The sequence below is a fragment of the Lissotriton helveticus genome, chromosome 2_1 (genome assembly GCF_964261635.1).
Source record: "Lissotriton helveticus chromosome 2_1, aLisHel1.1, whole genome shotgun sequence".
NCBI classification, from domain to species: Eukaryota; Metazoa; Chordata; class Amphibia; order Caudata; family Salamandridae; genus Lissotriton; species Lissotriton helveticus.
Window position 1 is genome coordinate 2,029,263,694 of NC_136059.1, and position 17,779 is coordinate 2,029,281,472.

General features: G+C 45.9%; 1 protein-coding gene across 1 annotated transcript in view; it reads right to left on the reverse strand.

Annotated features, from left to right (window-relative positions):
• Positions 1-17,779, reverse strand: part of PPID (peptidylprolyl isomerase D) — a 103,850-nt gene that overhangs the window by 43,550 nt on the left and 42,521 nt on the right. Inside the window, exon 7 of the mRNA XM_078676995.1 lies at positions 16,112-16,253. Coding sequence (XP_078533121.1) covers positions 16,112-16,253 — 142 coding nt within the window. The remainder of the gene's footprint in view (positions 1-16,111; positions 16,254-17,779) is intronic.

The window sequence follows — 17,779 nt, forward strand, 5'->3', positions numbered from 1 at the left end:
TATGTGTGTCATAGCTGATTCTGTGCTGTGGCCTGCTCGGAAGCCTGATTGGTGCGAGTTGGGGAGGTCAAAGTGCTAGATGTGTTTTGCCAGTTGGAGGTGAACACATTTTTCTAACAATTTGGCCATGGTAGGGATATTGGAGATAGGGAGATAGTTGTTTGGGTCGGTAGGGTCTGCTGTGGGATTCTTTAGTATGGGCGATACTTGTCCCACTTTGAGGGAGTCCAGGATGCATCCTTGTTGTGAACTGTTAATGATTTTGGTCCAGAGCGGTAGAAGCCATGGGATAAAGTCCTTTACAGCGTTGGCAGGTATAGGGTCCGAGAGGTGATTGGAGGGCTTCAGGGTACTGAGGATCTTGCCTATAGATTCTTCCGTGTAAGTATCAAAGGACGACCATGTAGCATTGTTTTTAAGTTCAATGGGTGTTTTGCTGAGGGGGCTGGACTATAAGCTTAGATCAGTGAGGAGATCATTCTTGATGTTATCTGTTTTTAGGTTAAAGAAGGTAGAGAATTCTTCACAGGACGGTACAGTGCAAGTTGTGCTATGTAATCGTTGAGGTTCTTCCTTGGATAGAGTTTTGATTAACTAATAGTTTTTTTGGCCGGTTTTTTGCTTGGTCTAGTTGAAGGCTAAAGAAATGTGCTTTCGAGCGTTTGATTTTTCTAAAGTAAGCGTTTCTCTTTCTTTAGTGTTTTAAGGTGCATAGCCGATGGGGCTGATCTCCAATTGCGTTCCGCTAGTCTCTCAGCTCGTCTATCTTCGATAAGCAGACCGTCGTACCATGGTTTTGAGTTTTTAGAGGAGACTCTAACTGAAGGGGGGCAACTTTGTTGACTATCGTGGTCATTGACTTGAGGTAGTGGTCGGTGAGAACCTGAACATCAGTGGTGCCGGTAGGAGAAGATTATAACTGGGAGAAGGTGAAGAGTTGGGATTGAGTTTCCTCAGGTCTCTTTTCCAGGCCTTGGGGTTGGTGAATTCACCCGGGCTGAGTTTCACATTTTCATTGATGAAGAATGTGATAATGTGGTGGTCAGACCAGTCACAGGGTTGGATTGAGTAGAGTTGGGTCGCGTCACCTTTGGAGATGATTAGGTCCAGGATAGAGCCTTTGTCGTGAGTGGGGCTGTTGCGGATTTGGGTGAGGTCTAGGTCGCTGAGGAAGTTTGAGACTATTGACCATAGAGTAGTTGTGATCAGTCCAATGAAGGTTGAAATCACCAAGGAATATTTGTGTGTTTTGTGAACTAGATTTCATTGTGATCATGTCCATGAGGTGTTCAGTGAATGGGAGGTTGTCTCCTGGTGGGTGGTAGATAATATGCAGAGAGCATACTGGATTACCCTCACTGTTGATGTAGAGGCAGATGTGTTCACAGGAGGAGAATATAGGGGAGATGGCTCTAGTTACTGAGAGATTACTCCGGTGAATACATGCGATTCCACTTCCTGTCTTGCCAGTCCTATCCAATCTGATGATGTGATAGTTAGGGGGTACTAGAATGTCAATGAGTGGGGAGGAAGATTCTGTTAACCAGGTTTCGGTGAGTATGGTCAGGTCAAGTGCGATAATGAGGTTGGCTATGTCAGATGCGTGTCTAGGGGCAGATCTACAGTTTAATAGTGTGCATTTGAGCCGCGGGGTGATGAGGGAGGAGGAGGGGTCCAGAGTGAGGGTGACTTTAAGATGATTAGAGACGGTACCTCTATTGTTTTGTGTAGGGGACCTGTGAGGGTTGGAGTGGATAGTCAAGATGCAGACTGATATAGATTTCTAGGATTTTAACAAAATAAGTTCTTATTACCATACGCAAATATCTAGCCACTTTAACCTTTGTTTTTATCATATTCAACCAACTGACTGAATGAGTATAGCTTTTGACAGAGCGCAGAGGGATTGGGGGAAGCAGGGGGGAGTGGGGAGAGGGAGGAACTGCCAATGACCCAGAGTAGACCAACACCACAGCACAGTCACGCAACCCCTGCCGACCCCAACCCATATTTTCCTGATTAGTGGTACTGCGGAACTCCCACAGTACCACTGCAGCAGCACACTGCAAGACAGTGTTTTTGAAGGCATGGGGCAGTTTTAGGTAATTCAAAACCATGAATCTTGATGGGAGGCCTCACTGGGTTTTTTAGGTCTTGCCTGAGCCAATGCGCTGGCGCATTGCCCCGGCGAGATTATAGTAAGCGGAAAAGAACAGTCTACCAAAACGGCTGCGGATCGCATACAGTTCATGTGATCTATGCGCATGCACAGATCCAGCCACATAACACACCATTTGTTTGTGCCTCGGCATCAGACTTCAAAGGCTGCCAAGAGCTTGTTTCTGGACGGAAGTGAAAGTCTACCGTGCTTGATTACAGTAGCCTTGCTCCTCAAATGCTGTTGCTGTGTTGCCATCTCTCTAGGGACACTCAGCTTGAAAACACTTGACTTGCTAGCTACAATGCTACATCCGCTATACTTTGCCTTTAGACACGTTGATCCCTCGCAGACTGTGCTGACTCTGTCTCTCATGATTCTGAAACTGACCAACGCAGTCATCACGCAGTCTCTTCTCGCTCTCTTATGATGTCTGCCCTGCCACCATTTACTTCAGACCCTCACACCTCCTCACCCTCACTCACCCTCCCCAACACACCTCATCACTCGGGGGCACCACCACATCACTCGGGGGCACCACCACATCACTCGGGGGCACCACCACATCACTCGGGGGCACCACCACATCACTCGGGGGCACCACCACATCACTCGGGGGCACCACCACATCACTCGGGCGAGATTATAGGATGCGGATCTATGCACGTGCACACCACCACATCACTCAGGAACACCACCACATCACTCGGGAACACCACCACATCCCTCGGGGACACCACCACATCACTCAGCCCAACCACATCATCACTCAGCACCACAACAGCACTGTCGTTGCTTGCTACCAACAAGCACTGCCATAGCCAATAGGACTCGCATTAGGAAAGTGTAAGCTATTGGCTTTGTGAATAACAATGCTATTAATTTATATATTTTCAAAGCCAACACATTAAAAAATGTGTCATTTACAATACCAATAGCTCACACTTTCCTAATGCGAAACCTATTGCATTGCAAATGCTTACTTTTGGCTTCAGTGGAGGTGGGTGGGTGGTAAGCGTAACCCTACCCTGTACCCCCTACAACTTTTTTTTTTTTTTTAAATAACTCTGGAACCCGGGACTGAGGCTCACGTTTTGGGACACTGCAAAGGCTTTACACAGAGCACTGTAGGCCATCTGCCACCGGGGTAAAGATAACAGCATGCACCCAGACTCTGAAATACACGGTCACAATTATCAGTCTCTCATAGGCTGGATCAAGAGGTCAGACGCCAGGGTATACCTTTGTATTCCAACAGAATAAAACTTAAGAGCACCTCTAGAGGATTTACAGGACTGTCGAGCTCTCAGGGAATTAAATATACAGGGTTAGACAAAGCATACAAGCAAAAGGTGATGCATCTTTAGAAAGCCAAGCAGAAGACTATTGTGCAAATAATGCCATGCTTTGTAACCGTTCCATTTGGAGGTTGAAAAGAAACCAGCTCGTATTGCACACCACTGGTGCATACATGTTCGGGGATGGAAATAATGAGCTATTTCCAAGCTTTCCCCATTTTGCTTGTGAACTTGTTTTGAGCCTAAAGACAGGACTGACTTTTAAGGAACTTAGTTGTAGCCTGTTCAGCTGCTTGATAATCAGTACCCACTGCAGGACTGTGACCCACTGTGGGTTTCGAGATTGGCGGACTCAATCTCTAGAGTGGGCAGTTCTGTTGCTCAGCCATCCAGAAGGTCTCTGCTAGGTTGTGGATTGACGGTCTGGTTTTGGATGACAGGGGCTGGAGAAGGGCAGTGGCTCCTGATAGTCTAGGTGGGTCAGGAAAGGGCCGAATAGACCTGGGCGGCATTTAGAGTAGGGGGGAGGAGATTTCCTTTTACCTGAATGGGCCTGGTCAGCCTCTAACAATGCAGTCTCCACCTGCCAGGAAGCCACACCAGAGGGCAGAACTGGTTCTGACTGGGCACAGACTTTATGCCAAAGAGGACAAAGGATTTTGGGTTATAAAAAGTGGGGCCCAAACCCCTGAACTTTAGAACTCTTTTGGAGAAGCTGTGAGAAGGAACTACCACTTTGCTGAGTGCTTTCCTGTGTTTGCCTGCAGTGGCTGCTTCAGTCTTGGGCAGTGAAAGGACTGGACTTTCTGCAATCTATTTTTGTGAGTTTCTCCAAGAGCTTGAGGTAGAGCTTGCCCCCTGTTCAAGAAGTCTCAGGAACAGCAAAGACTTCTGCCCTCAGCACTGGGGACTGTGTTTTGTGCTGCAACAGAAGAAAAAGCAACCAGACGCCATGTAAGACAACGCTGCTGACACTGTCCTGAAGGCACCGCAGAGGGCACAGCAACCCTGGTCTCACTATGCCTGCGGACGCCGCCACCGAGCCGCTCTGCGAGCCGTGGGCACCGCACTCCGCATTGCCCCACGACATCACCTTGGTATCCATGCCAAAATAGACGCCGCTGGTTGCACTGTGGTTCGAGGGCACCGCTCGTAAAGTTACACGACGCACCACCCTCATCCTGCACCGCAGCCATGGCCTTCCGACACCAGTGCCATAGAATCCAGTTAGTCAGCTGACAACAGCACCTCAGCAATGATGCACCGTGACCTCCAAGCACGGCGACAAGCACTGCATCACTTCGCACCTCGACCCGAGGGCATCACCCGCCTCACCGATGCACTTCACACCGCAGCACTAGACGCCTACCGACGCTGCTGACTTCAACTATGCGGAATTCAATCTGCAACGTGTGGGACTTCAAGGACCAGACGACTCCTGCACCTACCTCCGGAACAGACGCCGTAATTTCGAATGCTCAACGAGAGGTCGTAGACGCCCTGCATTTCTAAAGGTACTGTTTTGCAAGTCTTCCCGACACTGCAGCTGGCCTGCAACGCCACGGTCAGTCAGAACTGTTTGGATTGGTTTGTTAACGACGCCGTGATAGACCTGGACGGAGCTATTGACTACAAGGAACTGTAGTTCAAGGTTATTTTGATAAGTAAAGATTTTGCAGTACTGTATTGTGGATTTTGTTTTATTTTATCTTTTTTAGTCTCGTCTTTAGTATATAAAAATATAATACCTGGTGTGGTGTCGCTTTTGTGGTGCTTACACTGCATTACTGTTGGTTATGTGCAAATGCTTTACACACTGCCTCTAGAATAAACCGGACTGCTCGTGCCAAGCTACCAAGGGGGTGAGCAGGGTTGTTTTGTTTTTTTAGGAGTAACTCCCTTATCCTGACTAGAAGGAAGGGTCCCTACTTGGACAAAGGTGCAAAGCCTTGCCAACTAGAGACCCCCATTTCTAACAGTATCCTTCCTCTTCAATCGTCAGTTACCTAATATGGTTTTCTAAAACAATCTTCACAAGTGTAGCTGCTTTTAAATATATTCTTCAACATTTGTATGCATCCTCGCTGCGAACAGCCATATTGTTAATAATCACCAAAACACTAGCAATGTGGGGACAAAGTAACAAGAATCCTTGCTCATATGGGTACGCAGGACAGTTCCAACACTTATCCTTTTTAAGCAAATGTGCAGAGATGGTTGGGTTTCTATCCCTTGGTTTCCTCAGGCAGAACACTGTGCTCTTTTTTTATGAGCAGGAGGTTACATGTTTGTAGATTTACTAATTTCTGGTGTGGGTAGTGAAGACGAGCACTAAATTCCTTCTTCTATGATATAAATACAGCACAATACCAGTCTGATCAGAATGTTTTGGGCTTGGTAAAGTTAGCAACACTTTAAACAAGCATTTGCAATGCAATAGGTCTCACATTTTCAAGCGTTTGAGCTATTGGCATTGTAAATACCAATGCCTTTTACTTATGCATTTTTAAAACCTGCAAGCAGTGCGTAAATATGCACTTTGTACTTACAGTCGTTGCTTACAAGAAGCAACACTGGCAATAACTATGCCTCTTTTACTGCCAGCCTTCCTTTTCGTAAGCAAGGACTAAAAGTACAAAGGGCATGTTTGTACACAGTTTGCAGCTTTTCCAACCACATAAATAAAAGGCATTGTCATTTACGATGAAAATAGGTCAAACTCTCTCAAATGCGAGACATAGTGCACTGCAAATACTTGTTTTTAACAGGATTACATATAAAGAGCAGTTCAATCAATGTATAAAAGTTAAGAAAGAGACAAGCAAATGGCAGAAATTGTGCTTAGGTTGGTGTGAGAAAATAAAGCTTTCGCTGCAAGTAGTGAATTGAACGGGAAGCCACCTAATGGAGAGCGCTACAGAGGGCTGCAACAGGGGCGGCTCTAGGCCCATGGCGGCCCTGGGCAGGGAGCGCAGGTAGGGGGCCCCAAAAGAGGGGGTCCGGGCAGAGCGCGGAGGCCAGTGAAGAGGGGGGGGCGGGTCAGGGTGTTTGGAAGTGGAACAGAGCTGGAGGCCGCCAAATCCCTGCCAGGGGGCGCCACGCAAATATGTTTCCGTCCTCAGAGGATTATTATATTAAGGATATATATTGGCGTGGTGGCCCCGTGCAGGTGCACAGCTTGCACATGCCGAAGGCCGCCCCTGCCTGCAAGTCCAGAAATACCAGACACTAAAGAAGCTATGCTTGGCCAGACTGACATAAAATGGAGGATAGCCGTTAAGATAATTGCGTCCACCGGTCCATGGAGTCATTGAAAGACTAGCATGGCTGTCACTAACAAAAGGTAACAATCGCTTTGGTCAGCAGTTCTGTACTTTCTCCCTCTCTAGCACAAGGCTCCCTTACACTGGCTTCTTCCTAACCAGTAGACAACAGAAAAAGAAACCACGCGCAGCAGATTCATCCGTTTTTGCCGATGTCTGAAACTATTTCTTTCAGGATGCAACTTAAGCTAAGAATGTGGTTAGCATGGGGGGGCGTGGTTTGGACGCCGAGAGAGATGGCGGCTATGTGAATCTCTCCACCCGTGCAGAGGCTTCTAAACAAACTGGGAGCAAGTGGAACCACGCTGACACGGCCGAAAATCAAGATTCGGCAAACGGAACATGAGAGGAGCAGAATGTGAGGTCGCTCGACAAATTCCGTGAACAGAAAGTGGCGTTTTGGCTGCTCTGAAGTGTGCGCCGGTGGCTGAAGCGGACCAGGGCGGACGGAAGACCGCGCGGTAACCCAGGCGTCGGCGGACGCCTTGTGAGGACCCTACACAGACCCTGGATAATCCGCTGGGGGCTCCGGTGGAAAGACCGAGTCGAGGACACCTTCATGAGGGTCGCGTGAGTAATGCACCCGCTGTAAAGTAAACGCTGCTCGCGCTTACATAAGATGGCGGATTTGTAGCTTCATTCGGCAAATCTCGACGTTTAATAACGAGTCAACGGCTCAGGCGCTGGTAGCACTGGCGCACATCAAGGGGAAGGAAAAGTAATTAATCTGCCTTCGGCTCGGCGAGATCTGTGACATGTGGGCTTTTGTAGAGTTTTGAGAACTTTGTAACTTTGGACTGCATATAAATTTGGAGGGAAAACACGGACATGTATTCTAAATAGAAGTGAATCAGAGGGAGAATCCATGAACACTGTGCCTTGTTCGCCTCAGGATATATGGACTGTTTGTCTGTTTATGGGGGTACTATTCTTGAGTTATTAAGGCCAGCGAATGAGCAATGTTTCACCCCATGTGCCTGCACCAAGGAAATGCCTGCATCTAAAGTTCTGGGGCTAACGTTTGCCACACGAATGCAAAATTAAGCACGCAGGTAGCCTGCTCAGATCCATATAGGGGACGTAAGCAGCATCTGGTTTTTCGTTTAGCACGACCGGCGCAAAACAACCTACGCAAGCACTACATACAGTTGGCGAACAAAATAATGGCGAGAATGGCGGCTGTACTGGCTATGAAGTCCTCCTCCCTTATCTGAAATGCGCTCGCTTCATCACGGTTGTGAATAAGGTCAAGAAATAATATCGATCAGTACGACTACGGTATTGCTTCCTGGGTGACCTAAGAGGGTCTTTGTGTCTATAGAATTAAGTGATCTCCATAAACTCGTCTGTAACGACTAAGAAACCTGCGCCATATTCAACCATGGCAGAAAATAAAGAGCTAATGAAGAGCTTGAAGAGGCTCAAATATGATCAGTCGAATCCGAATTCGCCCAACAAAGGAGGGAAAAGCAATCCTGATCCGATCGATCTGATACTTAGCAGATTGGATGAAGTAAGGGATCTGGCGAAGGCGACCAAAGAAGAAGTGGCGGCGATCAGGCAGGATAACCGCGACACCAATGCAAAACTGCTGGAGGCAGAGTCAAGGATCAGCAAACTCGAGGACATGGAGGTCAAGTCGTGTGAAGCCATCAAGCGCCTATGTATTTCTGTGGATCAAACAACTCGCAAACTCGCGGAATTGGAGGACAGGAACCGAAGGGGGAACCTACGTATTTTTGGGGTTCCGGAGGGTTCGGAAGATCAACATGGGAACTGCGTGGCCTTCTTGGAGTCCTGGTTCACCCAAGCTACTAACTTAACCTTTCATCATCCATTAGAGTTTGATAGGGCACACAGAGTACCGGGCAGGATCAATAAGAATCAAAAAGGCCCTAGAGCTATTGTGTGTAAGCCACTACGCTACCAGCATGTTGAACAAATTCTAGACTTCATGCGGAAGAATAACCATATCCTGTGGAAATCTGCTAAGATCTACATTTCGCAGGATTTTAGTAAGGAGACGGTAGACGTAAGGAAAGCTTTCTTGGCACTCCGTCCACTGTTGAGGAAAAGGGGCTTTCAATATGGTTTTATGGGTCCTGCAAAATATCGTGTGATCATCCAGGGCTCTCCACACATCTTTTCAGATCCCGTGAAATTGAAGCGCATGTTGGATGGTCCTGGGATCTGGAAATGGAAACGAGCAGACCAGAAGGTTCAGGGGATCAAGCTTCGGCCTCAGGCTATAAGTGACTGATCTTTGCTGTCGCTTTCCCAACAGCTCTCTTTTGTGTCCCCTTCCCTTAGCTTGAAGGGGTATCGACAATACTGAGCTCTGCTTAGAATTTACCCACTTCTGAATGGTTTTTCAGCGTGGTATGTACTCACGTTTTGTGTTAACAGACACCGAATATGTCTTATTATCGCCTACTAGTGTGACGAATGTTAGGTAATGTACACCTGATTACATGTTGAAATGCTTACCAGTTGGTATTTTGAAGGGCTAAGTCAGTTGGAGTTGTTGTTGTCGAAATTTTGCCCTGGAATCAGCGGATATTTGATAATCTCACTTCATGTTCATACTTATACTTGTTAGTTCAGATAATGTCCCGATAATATGCCTTTCTAAAGATACATTAGTTAGCAGTATACAACTGTTCTATTGTGTAAATTCACTTGTTCCAAAACTTATCTGAAGTTTACGCACGGGGAGGTTGCATAGTAATCTCTCTTCAGTCACCATACCTACTACACACAGGTGGGGTGGGATGGGTGGGGGGATGAGGGGTTTAGGGGTTGGGTTATGTTTTATGTGTTTTTTGCTTTGGCTTCTTTGTGCTTGCATTTTGCTTATTGGTCTAACGCTTGGTGGTGGGGAGGCTCGGAGTCTCTACTGTCATATCACCGTACACATGGGCCCTTTAGATCTTGGAAAAATGCCGTTACCATGTGTGATATATAAAAGCGTGATGAAGATAGGAGTTATTGATGTCACATAATACAATTAGTACTCCGCTGGGAGTTTGCAATGTAGACAAACTGAAGATACTATCCCTCAATGTTAAAGGGCTGAATCAACCTATTAAGAGACAAAAGGTTTTGGATTATGTGAAGAGATTGAGAGGTGATATTGTTTTACTTCAAGAGACGAAATTGGAAAGTAAGCAATTCTTCCACCTGAGAAATAAGTTCTATAATGAAGTGGCGGGAGCAGAGGCTGTGAGCAAAAAGAATGGTGTCCTGATACTTGTGGCAAGGAAATCTAAGGTAGATCTGTTGTCCTTCGAAGCGAGTGATGATTGGAGATGGGTCACAGCCAAACTGAGTAGGGACAATACAGAATTTTATGTCACAAACGTATATGCTCCTAATACTAGCGACCTAAAATTTTGGGAGAAGCTGAACAAGCATATTGAAAGTATCCCAGATAATGCTGTCCACGTATTGGCCGGGGACTTCAATCTCCCAATGGATGTAATATTGGATAGACATTCCCACTGTCCCTTCAAAACGAACAAGTCACATAAAGCCTTTCTCAATCTGTGTCAACGCTTCAACTTAGTAGATGCATGGAGGCTTCAAAATCCCACAGGGAGAGATTATACTTTTTATTCCACACCACATGATTCATACTCTAGGATAGACTATATTCTCATAACACAGAACGGAGTCCCCAGGGTAGATTTTACTACTATAGAACCCCGAGTAATGTCTGACCACTCTTGCATCTCCTTATCCATATCCAACACCAAACCCTCCTCTCGTCAGACGTCTTGGCGCCTAAATGATGAGGTCTTGGATAGTGACCAACATAGGGCCACGCTACAGACCGCAATTTCCTCCTACCTGCAGGACAACAAGATGGGTGACACATCTGACCTTACTAGATGGGAAGCATTGAAAAGTACTATAAGGGGGGTGTGCATTAAAATCAGGTCAGCGATGAATAAAAATCATAATGCGAATCTGGAGTCTTTAGAGCGTGAAATTGCAAGCCTAGAGTGTAAACATTTGGAAGATAGAGATGATATGTCTTTACACGCCTTGGCTAATAAAAAATATGAATATAATAAGCTAGTTAGTGAGAGGGCGGGAGTTTGGCTTGACAGAACAAGGAGATTTAAGATCTGTGACTAACAAAGCTGGCAAGAGTCTAGCCTCATATTTGAAGTTTAAAGCCCAAAAAAACTCGATCAATGTCATTAAGGACGCCTTCGGTTCTTCGCACTCGGACCCAGGCAAAATACCGGAGGTGTTCAAAGAGTTCTATGAAGATCTTTATGCGAAGAACAAGGCGGTGGAGGAGGACAAGATTGAGAGTTACTTAGACGAATGTGATCTTCCATGTCTCTCTGCTGCAGACCAAGTGAGTCTTAATGCCCCGATTAGTGCTTTAGAAATAAGGAATGTGATTAAAAATCTGAAATCTGGAAAGGCACCAGGCCCGGATGGCTTTACAGCTAAATTTTATAAAACCTTCCCCTCCCTACTAGTGGAACCACTTCTGCATCTATTTAATGAAATAAATAACTCAGGAGAGGTCAGGGGCACATTAGCTGAAGCAATAATTGCAGTTCTCCCCAAAGACGGGAAGGACCCCTCGTTCCCAAAAAATTATAGACCAATTTCATTGATCAATATAGACTGCAAGATCCTGGCTATGATATTGTCCGCCCGCCTCCAGAAGGTCCTTCCTCAGTTGGTCCATCCTTCACAAGCAGGCTTTCTTAAAAACAGGTTGTCCAGTGACAACACGAGGATTCTGGCACATGTTCTAGAAAAGGCTAAATTGCTAGGCACTTCTGCAGCAGCAATAACATTGGATGCTGAGAAAGCCTTCGACAAGGTTGATTGGGCCTTCCTTAAAGCAGTCCTTCACAAATTTAACTTAGGGGAAACCTTTATAAGACTAGTAATGTCCCTGTACTGTTGCCCCTCAGCGAGGGTTAGAGCTGGCGGTTCTTTCTCCTCTACCTTTTGTTTAAAGCAGGGAACAAGACAGGGATGTCCCCTGTCCCCCTCACTTTTTTTACTGGCAATCGAACCTTTCCTATACCATATAAGGGAAGATCCCAAAATCGTGGGCATCCCATTTGGGGACTGCACAGTCAAATTAACTGCCTACGCAGATGATGTACTGGTTCTGTCTGAGAGAGCTGAGGAGGCTATACCTGCGCTCATGACTGATATTGAGGAGTTTTCCAGAGTATCTGGGTACAAACTTAATAAGGACAAAACAGAGGTCAAGCTTCTGAACAATATTGGTGATAAAAGTGTCATTGGGGATTCAGGCCTTACATGGCAGCCCAAATGTTTTAAATACCTGGGTTTAGACTTCGCTAAAGATTTGATCACCACCCTGAAAATAAATGAAGACCTGACTCTTAAAAAGATATCTACATTGCTAGAAGGGTGGTCGCCAAAATTCCTCTCCTGGTGGGGCAGAGCGGAGACACTAAAAATGATGTCTACTCCGTTGGTTAATTACCTGGCCAGCATGCTCCCAATGACGTTCTCGAACAACTTTGTTACTAAGGTGGATCAACTGTTTGGCACTTTCCTGTGGCGAGGTAAAAAAGCCAGAATTTCATTAAAAAAGCTGCAATTAGCTAAAGACAGAGGAGGATTGGGTCTGCCTTCATTCAGGAACTACCAAACAGCCTTCCTTTGCAAACAAGGTGCTCAATGGTTGACGAAATCACCACACTACACACCAGTCTGGATTAACATAGAGGAAGCTTTGGTGAACCACGCTCCTCTTGAAACCCTACTCACTATGGACCTGTCTCACCTACCACATTCCAAATACATAATGTTAAATACTAGGCGAGCTTTGCTTAGACTTGACCAGACACACAAAACCAAATTGACCTTCGCTAAGTCGTCCTTCATGTCCCTATGGAGAAATCCATATCTCAAACACAAGGGCTGTACACTCTTCTGGGACTCATGGTCCACAAAGGGTATTAATTTGGTGGGGGATCTATACGAGGGGAGGACACCACTCCCGTTCTCAACCTTGCAGCAGAGGCACGATCTTACTCCGATGGACTTCTATGATTTCCTAAAAATCAAAGCACTACTGACTGCACGCAATTTCTCTCCCTACACACCATGGCTACTGACTCATATCCCGCATCTCATGTGTGCGGGACGCTTTGTCTCTAGGGTGTACAAACTATTATTGCCCTTACCCAGGAAAACTCATAGGAAGGTGGAACTGAAGTGGGAAGCTGAACCGAATTTAACAGGCATAGACTTTGACTGGGCCTTGATCCATAAGACGGCTCTTACCCAAAAAGTCTCACCCATTCTATTTCAAACGAAGTACATGCTAGTAAATAGGGCATTTTGGACTCCAGATAGGCTCTTCAAGTGTAAATGAAGGGATTCCCCCACATGCTGGAACTGCCACTCGGGGACGGGAGATCTCGCACACATGCTATTCAACTGTCCTTCTTTGAGTGCATACTGGGGGAAAATATTTGAATGCATTCACCACCTATTCAAAATAAGGCCTATACAGGACTTTGCCTATGTTCTTTTGGGGGCATTAGATCCACAACTGTCAAATGACCAGGACCGCCTACTTTTGGACTTAATGTTGACACTGGCATGTAAGGTGGTACTATGCAAATGGAAAAGTGCGAAAGAGGTAAACTTCAAAATATGGCAAGAATGGCTGTCATTCCTAAGAGGTGCCAATAATCCAGCGCTGCAGGCAGCCACATGGAAACCGTCTAATAGGAAATTATGGTCATCACTAGATGCATCATCATTTCACTATGAACCTCCATGATGAGTTAAAGTGGTTCTGTCACTTGCCCTGTGGTACTGAGGAACACATCTGCTGTGACATACTAGAGCCCATGCTGAGACCTCTACCTACTGAGTGTTAAGTATGTAACTGTAACATAAAGATGCAAGCTGAGTTGTTTTATTTATTGTTTATTACTGTCATCTTGCTTTTCTTCTGTAATGTCCATCAATAACTGACCTGATAATGTCTGTAAGGAAGAATTATTGTTATGTCTTTTATTTATCACTTCAATAAAAATGATTTGAATAAAAAAAAAAAAAGAATGTGGTTAGCATATTGTTTGGTGTTAGTTCAGCCAAGAAGAATTTGCTGTTAAAGCGTGAACAAGCTGATTGGGTGCTACACAAAACTGCCACTTTTACTTTCTGCAATTTAAGGGAGACTCAAAAGGTGTTCCTCGTGTATTTGCTCTGCCAGTCTCCAGGGACTTTTTCCAAGCCCCTTGTCCGGTTTTGGTCAGAAACTCTCGGCAGACGACAGCGTAAACGCTTTGTCGGAGCGGAGAAGGTGACTAAGGGGGCTTGTAGCTTGTCTAGTTCCAAGCTTGTTGAGCTCCAAAAACTCCCCGTATTGAGTAAGAGCAAACCGGCGCAACTATCTTGGCAGTTTCAGTCGGAATCAAGTTAATCACCCTCCTCGGCGCCCAGAGTTCAGCCTGACTGCTTTAGTCTGCGACCAAGGCAATTAAATGAAGCCTGTGATTAAGTCCGTGCCACCTGCCTCTTTTCTGCTTTCTTCAGCTGCTACTCTCCAGCTGGAAACAGGCCAGCGTGAGTAAAACACTTCGAGTCTCAGTGCAAGTAAGATCCCCATGGCAGCACACGCGACCAAGCTAGGCGTAGGTGCGCCTTGTGGACACAGGTGCATCATCGGATGCCCCTTTGTCATTTTAACTTTGATACCCAGTGGGCATTTGGCAGCTAGCAACAACGACTGCTCAAACATTGGAAGGTTTCACGGCTTTCTTGATGCAAGCTAATGAAAAAGGCCGGCCTATTCTACACAACTGAGGGGATGCCTTCAGCAGCCCAGGGTTTGGCAGCCTCAGGTGTACAGGTAGATCAGGTCGGACGGGAGGTGGGGGAGGGGCATTGTCCCATGTTTGGAAATTGAGGCTGAGCAGAGGGACCTCGAATCGAGGATACACGACCTAAGCAGGACAATCGCAGACGTTGTCTTGAGCAGGGACTGTCACCGCCTTACACACAGTCTAGTCACACTTAACTATCCAGCAGCACGAGACAAAATGAGAACACAGAGTTCACTTATCAGCACGGCCCACGGCAAGGTTCAAAATGTAATAAAAATGCATACGGCCTCTTGGAATAACAAGAAATGGATCCCCCCCAAAAAAGCAAAATAGAAAGCAACTTCACATCCGGCCCGGGGAGAAGACATGGGAGGGCAAGGGCTGCCCACGCATGCGCAGTACCTGCAACTTTCGTGTGCCCAGTGGCGGCGTGTGCAGCCGGTGCAGGCAACGCCTGTCCCTTTCCGGGGCTCCCGTGCTGATGAGAGCCCCGGCACCAAAAAGGAAGAGCGGCACACAGCAGTGCGGGGCTCCCATGCCTATGGAGAGAGCCCCGCGTCGTGCGGCCAGATGTGTAGGGGAGCTGGAGTGTCCCCCCCCCCCAGACCGGGTAAGTGGGGGATTCTCAATTTGTGCCGATGAAGGCACAGTATCAAGTTTATTTCCGGAGCGGACTCGCCATTGCGAGCAGCTCCAACGATGGGGCGAAAGTGAAACTGCATGCTGGTTAGGTCTCGGGAAGCGGGACAGGAGATGTGGTACATGCAAGTCCACAGACCCCAATCGCCTGCACGTGCCCACGTTCTGTACCTCTTGAGAGGAAAGTCATTGACAATAAGTCACGCTGGCAACAGCGCTTCGTGGCAAGGTGCGAGACCCAAGAAGCATGCCGTCTAGTCAAATTTCTTAAATCCATTTGTTGCAGTTTTACAAATTATGCTTTTCGGTTTCCTTTTTTGGGTTTTACTGGCACGAAGTCTAGATAAGCAAAGACAGTATTTTGTTAGGTTTACTTATTTTCCTCAGTTTATTGGGCGTGTAGTTATTCATTTTACCCTCAGCAACCAAGGGAAGTTGTGGCTCCATCAGCCTTGTTGGAATGAGAATCCCTCTTTCACACCAACAAACCAGTTATCTAACCTACCACCCAAGTTAAGGAGTCTTGGAGTGCGGGAACTGGTTAAGTTACAGGTGTTTATAACGAAAAAAGGCAAACTGACAAGTAAACAAACTAACATTCAACAGTCTTCATATCGAACGGAAACATGGTGCTTCTGCATGCTTTATGTGGATGCACCAGGTTCGGTGTTGCTTTTTACCAGGAGCTATGGTCCTGCATTTTAATTTTCTTCAGTTTATCCTTGCTTTCAAAGTAAGGCACAACAACTACAAAACACACTATATGCAATGCTTCAAAAACAAACAGAACTTTCATCCCCTTTCCATTTAGAGCAAACCAGCAACTGAACACAAACATACCTCATAACAGCTTTCAATAGCAGCCCGCCAGTCTGCCATCTTCAGTTTACAAGCAGCAATATTCAGGTTGCAACTTAAAGCAATGGGATTCAGCTTTTCGATATTGTCATCCCCCGTCACATCTTTAGAACTTTCCACATACCTATCAAAACAAAGGATCCAAACTGGCAGATAAGCATGTAACATACATTATTTAACTTCCCGTCTCATATTACTTCATACACCCAAATATACCCTCTCACTGCAACTTGCAGAAGGCGGTTCCAATTAGAAAAGCATGCTCACCATTACAGACTCCGGTGACGTAAACCACATTGTGATTGTCATTATGGACAAAATTTGTATTGGACACAAATTTTTTTAATTTGAATTTTTTTTATCCTTCACTTTATAGAAAGCTGAAGCACACACTTATGAATTGAATTATCTTGTAGAGCACACTCATACCCAGGGACATCTCCGGAGCGGTTTTTATAGTAATAGTTACTAAACAAACTTGGAAACATCCCTCGCCACCAGTGCCTGTAAGAGACATTGCCATGAGTAAAGAAATACACACAATTTAGCCGCGTGCACAAGACATATGGCTAATGTTATTTTAAATGAAAAAACATAATATTATTGAGCCATATAAAATACGTTTTTGTACACTGCATTTTGAAAAGTTTCAAAACGGTTTTAAATCTGAAATCCAAGCAAAAAGATTTCAGGAAGCTAAGTGACCTTAGTTTGGGCAGCTGGAGATGGACACAGGTACAATTTAGCCACTTCAGTTTAATCCCAAAGCTAAATGAGTTCACACTTAATGAAAAAATAAATAAAAGGTGTGTGTGGGGGGGGGGGGGGGGGGTCGACAAAAGAGCCATGCAACATCTGGTAAATCAATCTGACACTACATAAAAGGTCTTTATAGAAAGAAAAAAAGTGCTTTTTGGTATCAAAACAAATGCCAAAAGAGAATTTCTGAAATAGGGAGCAAAACAACAAACTGCCTTGATTAAAACTTATCGAAGTTGTTAGCCACATCCTCGCGTGTGTCCACGACTTCAAGTTGAAAGACTATTTTGCGTAAAGCCCATTAGAAGCATATTGGAGAGAGGTTCACAGCATGGATACTAAGCTGCTATTACCGCTCGTGCGATGGTCAGATCGAATGGTCGCATCTCAACGCCATTTTCCGTTGGCAGGGGTGTCCATTATCACCTCGCCATTTCCTCTCCACATGGAACCTCTAGCTCAGCGGGTTCGGCACAACCCCCTCATCACCTGCATTAACTTTGGTGGAGAGCAACACACTATCAGCCTATGTGCCAATTAGGTCTGCGTGTCCCTGGAAAGCCCTGCCTCCGCTCTCCCAGCTTTCATGAAGTAACTGACAGAATTTGGCCATGCCTCAGGATTTTGGGGTAATGTTAACAAATCAATAGCCCTCAACCTTTCAATATCCCCAACTCTGGTATCCCAACTTAAAGCACTATACCCAATACAATGGGCTGACAGGGTATTCCATACTTCCAGCTGGCCTCTTCAATCCAGAATACCTCCACCCTAAACTGCTGGTCGTTGAGATGAGGTTCAGTCGAAGACTGGGTAAAAGAACACAAATGAGAAAAGACTAGCTATTTGCCCCCAAATGCAGGTGGCCTTGGCTTACCAAACCTCCAACAG